At 42.0% G+C, this 7062-nt stretch overlaps 1 protein-coding gene across 1 annotated transcript in view; it reads right to left on the reverse strand.

The window, feature by feature from the left end:
• Nucleotides 1–252: 252 nt before the first annotated feature.
• Nucleotides 253–7062, reverse strand: part of LOC103518564 — a 29366-nt gene continuing 22556 nt past the window's right edge. Inside the window, exons 28-31 of the mRNA XM_026830325.1 lie at nt 6349–6474; nt 4892–5707; nt 3240–4242; nt 253–1652 (exon numbers count right to left, since the gene is read on the reverse strand). Coding sequence (XP_026686126.1) covers nt 365–1652; nt 3240–4242; nt 4892–5707; nt 6349–6474 — 3233 coding nt within the window. The 3' untranslated portion in view covers nt 253–364. The remainder of the gene's footprint in view (nt 1653–3239; nt 4243–4891; nt 5708–6348; nt 6475–7062) is intronic.

The raw sequence follows: 7062 nt of genomic DNA on the forward strand, positions 1-7062 counted from the left end.
CTTGTTATTATTGTTGATGCTGTCTAGCGACTTCTTTTTAGCGTCCACCTTGCGAATTGGTCAATAATTCGCTCATTTAGCTTCTTGTTATTAGATGATGGCTAAATAGTAGGTGGCTAAATCTTCTTGTTATTATTGTGATGCTGTCTAGCGACTTCTTTTTAGCGTCCACCTTGCGAATTGGTCAATAATTCGCTCATTTAGCTTCTTGTTATTAGATGATGGCTAAATAGTAGGTGGCTAAATCTTCTTGTTATTATTGTGATGCTGTCTAGCGACTTCTTTTTAGCGTCCACCTTACGAATTGGTCAATAATTCGTTCATTTAGCTTCTTGTTATTAGATGATGGCTAAATAGTAGGTGGCTAAATCTTGTTGTTGTTATTGTTGATGCTGTCTAGCGACTTCTTTTTTTCCACCTTGTGAATCGACTCTCCGATCGGAATCACAGCCGACCCGAACACACCCGAATCAACTTCGGCAGTTCCCGATCGCGCTTTCACCAAGGGACTGTTTCGGGACAGTAGCCTAGATTGTTCCGGCCCAGGGGATTTAGATTTGGCACTTGGACTTGTGGAACTGTTGTTCACGGTCGAATTGCTGTTCAAGTTCGAACTATTGTTCAAGGTCGCAGTGTTATTCAAAGATGAACTGTTGTTCACGGTGGAACTATTGTTCAAGGTCGAATTACTATTCACAGACGCATTATTCACTGAATCCATACAGGAGATTTGATTGTCTTCTAAATGGCTTCGAGCAGTACCATTGGTCGCTAAATCGTACACTTGAGAGTTGGATAGAGGAGAATTTCTAGTAGAACCTTTATTGACAGTTGAGCTAGAACCATCTTGGACTAATTTCGGACTGTTGTCTGATTTGGAAACATTAGTACTATTTTCTACTGTTTTTGAAGCATCTTTATAATCATTTCCTACTGGTTTTAAACCATTTGAACCATCACTTACTAATATTGAACCAACATCAGAACTGACTTTGTGCAGATTCAAACCATTTTCTTCACATTTCGAACTATCTTTGACTAGTTCCTCCTCACCAAGATTTCCTTTGTCTTTCTCATCCCCACTGAGATCAGGTATGCCTTTCCCCTCAACAGTCTCAACTTTCCTAGTATTTGTTTTACTTGTTTCAGCCACAGTGGATGTTTTCCCAGTATTTGTTTCAGCCACGGGGTTGGATGTTTCGTAGTCTATTTCCAGCCGTTTCAGAGTGTTGCGAAACGTCGCTATGAGAGACTTCAGGGTAAGACAGAATCCCCGTGAGGCTGGTAACAAAGGGAACTGAGGAAGCTCGAATTCTTCGCTTTCATAAGAACTGGTTTCATTATCATTACAACTGGCTTGGTTTTTATTACAACTGACGGCATTATTATTACTACAACTGTTTTTATTATCATTACAACTGGTTTCATTATCATTACAACTGCCTGCATTTGGTTTAACTGACTCTTTGGTATACCCACTGGTTTGGTTATTTGATTGTTTCGGACCTTCAATTTCTTCATTTCGTTCATCTCCCATTAGGACATCCACTTCCATAAGTCCTTCATTTAGTACCATTGTGCTTACGGACGGATTGTCTTGGTTAGGTTTATCACAGTTGTTTCCTATATCACACATAATCACGCGTTTCCTACTCTTCGAGAACAAATAGTTTGGAATTAATTCAGAATTTCAGACACACAACTTTATGGACATGAAGCACAAACTAAGAATAGGACAAGTTCCGAGAACGAACCCGTGACCTAGCACTTACAAGGCGGACGCGCTACCCACCAAGCTAACTAGGCTGGCAACTTGAAACAAGTATAGACTCAGATTGTGTTCCGGCGTTTAAAGGTAGAAACACACTATCGTCACGTGAGTTCATGGGGAGTCAGAAAGATGTAGTTCAAAGTTTTCCCATAATATTGTAGGTTCTTTCGTTCATGATAATCACACTGCCCTCACAACACGTGATAGTGTAGCTGTCCTGAACGAAATTACCTACAGTAGTATGGGAAAACTTTGAACTACACCTTTGTGACCTCCCATGAGCTCCGACCTAGCGCTTACAAGGCGGACGCGCTACCCACCAAGCTAACTAGGCTGGCAACTTGAAACAAGATTGTGTTCCGGTGTTTAAAGGTAGAAACACACTACTATCACGTCACATAGGGACATAAGTTCATGGGGAGTCAGAAAGATGTAGTTCAAAGTTTTCCCATAATATTGTAGGTACCTACTTTCGTTCATGATAACCACACTGCTCTCACGTCACGTGATAGTGTAGCCGTCCTGAACGAAATAACCTACAGTAGTATGGGAAAACTTTGAACTACACCTTTGTGACCTCCCATGAGCTCACGTGACGTGAAAGTGTGTTTCTACCTCAACAATCCTACCGACCAGTGGGTGGCTAAATTTTGTTATTATTGTTGATGCTGTCTAGTGACTTCTTTTTAGCGTCCCCTTGCGAATTGGTCAATAATTCGCTCATTTAGCTTCTTGTTATTAGATGATGGCTAAATAGTAGGTGGCTAAATCTTGTTGTTGTTATTGTTGATGCTGTCTAGCGACTTCTTTTTTTCCACCTTGTGAATCGACTCTCCGATCGGAATCACAGTCGACCCGAAGGGACATAAGTTCATGGGGAGTCAGAAAGATGTAGTTCAAAGTTTTCCCATACTATTGTAGGTACTTTCGTTCATGATAACCACACTGCCCTCACGTCACGTGATAGTGTAGCCGTCCTGAACGAAATTACCTACAGTAGTATGGGAAAACTTTGAACTACACAAGGACCTCCAATGAGCTCACGTGACGTGAAAGTGTGTTTCTACCTCAACAATCCTACCGACCAGTAGGTGGCTAAATCTTGTTATTATTGTTGATGCTGTCTAGCGACTTCTTTTTAGCGTCCACCTTGCGAATTGGTCAATAATTCGCTCATTTAGCTTCTTGTTATTAGATGATGGCTAAATAGTAGGTGGCTAAATCTTCTTGTTATTATTGTTGATGCTGTCTAGCGACTTCTTTTTAGCGTCCACCTTACGAATTGGTCAATAATTCGTTCATTTAGCTTCTTGTTATTAGATGATGGCTAAATAGTAGGTGGCTAAATCTTCTTGTTATTATTGTTGATGCTGTCTAGCGACTTCTTTTTAGCGTCCACCTTGCGAATTGGTCAATAATTCGCTCGTTTAGCTTCTTATTATTAGATGATGGCTAAAAAGTAGGTGGCTAAATCTTGTTGTTGTTATTGTTGTTGATGCTGTCTAACGACTTCTTTTTTTCCACCTTGTGAATCGACTCTCCGATCGGAATCACAGCCGACCCGAACACACCCGAATCAACTTCGGCAGTTCCCGATCGCGCTTTCACCAAGGGACTGTTTCGGGACAGTAGCCTAGATTGTTCCGGCCCAGGGGATTTAGATTTGGCACTTGGACTTGTGGAACTGTTGTTCACGGTCGAATTGCTGTTCAAGTTCGAACTATTGTTCAAGGTCGCAGTGTTATTCAAAGATGAACTGTTGTTCACGGTGGAACTATTGTTCAAGGTCGAATTACTATTCACAGACGCATTATTCACTGAATCCATACAGGAGATTTGATTGTCTTCTAAATGGCTTCGAGCAGTACCATTGGTCGCTAAATCGTACACTTGAGAGTTGGATAGAGGAGAATTTCTAGTAGAACCTTTATTGACAGTTGAGCTAGAACCATCTTGGACTAATTTCGGACTGTTGTCTGATTTGGAAACATCAGTACTATTTTCTACTGTTTTTGAAGCATCTTTATAATCATTTCCTACTGGTTTTAAACCATTTGAACCATCACTTACTAATATTGAACCAACATCAGAACTGACTTTGTGCAGATTCAAACCATTTTCTTCACATTTCGAACTATCTTTGACTAGTTCCTCCTCACCAAGATTTCCTTTGTCTTTCTCATCCCCACTGAGATCAGGTATGCCTTTCCCCTCAACAGTCTCAACTTTCCTAGTATTTGTTTTACTTGTTTCAGCCACAGTGGATGTTTTCCCAGTATTTGTTTCAGCCACGGGGTTTGATGTTTCGTAGTCTATTTCCAGCCGTTTCAAAGTGTTGCGAAACGTCGCTATGAGAGACTTCAGGGTAAGACAGAATCCCCGTGAGGCTGGTAACAAAGGGAACTGAGGAAGCTCGAATTCTTCGCTTTCATAAGAACTGGTTTCATTATCATTACAACTGGCTTGGTTTTTATTACAACTGACGGCATTATTACTGTTTTTATTATCATTACAACTGGTTTCATTATCATTACAACTGCCTGCATTAGGTTTAATTGACTCTTTAGTATGCTCACTGGTTTGGTTATTTGATTGTTTCGGACCTTCAATTTCTTCATTTCGTTCATCTCCCATTGGGACATACACTTCCATAAGTCCTTCATCTAGTACCATTGTGCTTACGGACGGATTGTCTTCGTCAGGTTTATCACAGTTGTTTCCTATATCACACATAATCACGCGTTTCCTACTCTCTTTGTTTTCACAAGTTGTACCGTTCTTAGTTTCAAACTGGTTTTATTATCATTACAACTGGTTTCATTATCATTACAACTCGCTTGGTTTTCATTACAACTTATTTCATTATCATTACAACTGCCTGCATTTGGTTTAATTGACTCTTTGGTATGCTCACTGGTTTGGTTATTTGATTGTTTCGGACCTTCAATTTCTTCATTTCGTTCATCTCCCATTGCGACATCCACTTCTATAAGTCCTTCATCTAGTACCATTGTGCTTACAGACGGACTGTTTTGGTTAGGTTTATCACAGTTGTTTCCTATATCACACATAATCACGCGTTTCCTACTCTCTTTGTTTTCACAAGTTGTACCGTTCTTACATTACAACTGACGGCATTATTATTACAACTGTTTTTATTATCATTACAACTGGTTTCATTATCATTACAACTCGCTTGGTTTTTATTACAACTTATTTCATTATCTTTACAACTGCCTGCATTTGGTTTAATTGACTCTTTGGTATGCTGACTGGTCTGGTTATTTGATTGTTTCGGACCTTCAATTTCTTCATTTCGTTCATCTCCCATTAGGACATCCACTTCCATAAGTCCTTCATCTAGTACCATTGTGCTTACAGACGGATTGTCTTGGTTAGGTTTATCACAGTTATTTCCTATATCACACATAATCACGCGTTTCCTACTCTCTTTGTTTTCACAAGTTGTACCGTTCTTAGTTTCACCAGTCTCTTTGCTTTCAGTTGCACCATCAGTTGTTTCAACAGTTGCACCATCTGACATGACTTGATAGGCTGAACCCTCAACACTTGAAGCGTCAGACCTAACAGAAGTATCAACAACTCCATTCACACTCCCTTCACTCATCTCCGCCGACACCCGTGACCAGTACTCCAATCGACGCGTAAACTTGTCGGCCCGTTGGCGGAAATGTCGCCTCGTTTCCTTCTCGAACACGCCGGGCGGACTCACCAGCGTGCCGCCCATTGCCGCCACCAACTTGAGGAGGACCATTTCGTTGTACATGCGCGCGTTTTCCTGTCCGTTCTGCGTTGCGCGCTGGCGCTCGTAACCGGCTTCGTTATAGTAGGGCTCGGCGTTCAGGATTAGACCCTGGATGGAGATTAGGATCTGGAGCAGGGTTGACTGGGTGGTCCACACTTCTGTGCCGCGGCCTGTGGACAGAGTGATTTTGATGGAAAGGTTGGATATTTGATTACGTTAGTTGATTTATTTTATGAACATAATCTTTTTCGAAGAGGGAACTGTCTGCAAAAGTGTGTCCAAACATAGTTGACTTGCTTGGCACTTGGATTGGTAGGTCAAATGTACTCTCTTCTATTCAGTAAGTAATGCCATGTGTACATAATACAGCTTGATAACTAACTTGATCATTGGGAACACATCAGTTCTAATCTAAAGGTATGTCCACACATAGTTGACCGGTCGTCGATCGACGAGGAGAAACTATGTTATCGTGGCAGTGTGGACGGTTCAGTCGACATCGATCGACGCGACGGCCGGTCGACTAGGTGTGGACATACCTTTAGAAAACTGATGTGTTCCCAATTCAAGGACGAATTGTCAAGCTGTACCCAAACATAGTTGACCGGCCATCGATCGACGAGGAGAAACTATGTTATCGAGGCAGTGTGGACGGTTCAGTCGACATCGATCGACGCGATGGCCGGTCGACTAGGTGTGGACATAGGTACCTTTAGAACTGATGTGTTCCCAATGATCAAGTTAGTTATCACGCTGTATTATTGTACACATGGCATTACCTACTGAATAGAAGAGAGTACATTTGACTTACCAATCCAAGTGCCAAGCAAGGACACGCACACTTTGCCAGTCTCGTAGAGGTTGGGGTTCAGCCGGTCGCTACAATAGCTTAGATAGTGACACAGTGGCGTAGCCTGGGGGTAGTTACTGGGTAGATAGAACAGAAATTGGACTTACCACTCCAAGTGCCAAGCAAGGACACGCACTTTGCCAGTCTCGTAGAGGTTGGGGTTCAGCCGGTCACTACAATAGCTTAGATAGTGGCACAGTGGCGTAGCCCGGGGGTAGTTACTGGGTAGATAGAACAGAATTTCACTTACCACTCCAAGTGCCAAGCAAGGACACACACACTTTGCCAGTCTCGTAGAAGATATTTGATTACGTTAGTTGATTTATTTTTATGAACATAACCTTTTTCGAAGAAATTTCAAAGAGGGAACTGTCTGCAAAAGTGTGCCCAAACATAGTTGACCGGCCATCGATCGACGAGGAGAAACTATGTTATCGAGGCAGTGTGGACGGTTCAGTCGACATCGATCGACGCGATGGCCGGTCGACTAGGTGTGGACATAGGTACCTTTAGAACTGATGTGTTCCCAATGATCAAGTTAGTTATCACGCTGTATTATTGTACACATGGCATTACCTACTGAATAGAAGAGAGTACATTTGACTTACCAATCCAAGTGCCAAGCAAGGACACGCACACTTTGCCAGTCTCGTAGAGGTTGGGGTTCAGCCGGTC

This window comes from Diaphorina citri, unplaced genomic scaffold, assembly GCF_000475195.1.
Source record: "Diaphorina citri unplaced genomic scaffold, Diaci psyllid genome assembly version 1.1 scaffold2251, whole genome shotgun sequence".
NCBI lineage: Eukaryota > Metazoa > Arthropoda > Insecta > Hemiptera > Psyllidae > Diaphorina > Diaphorina citri.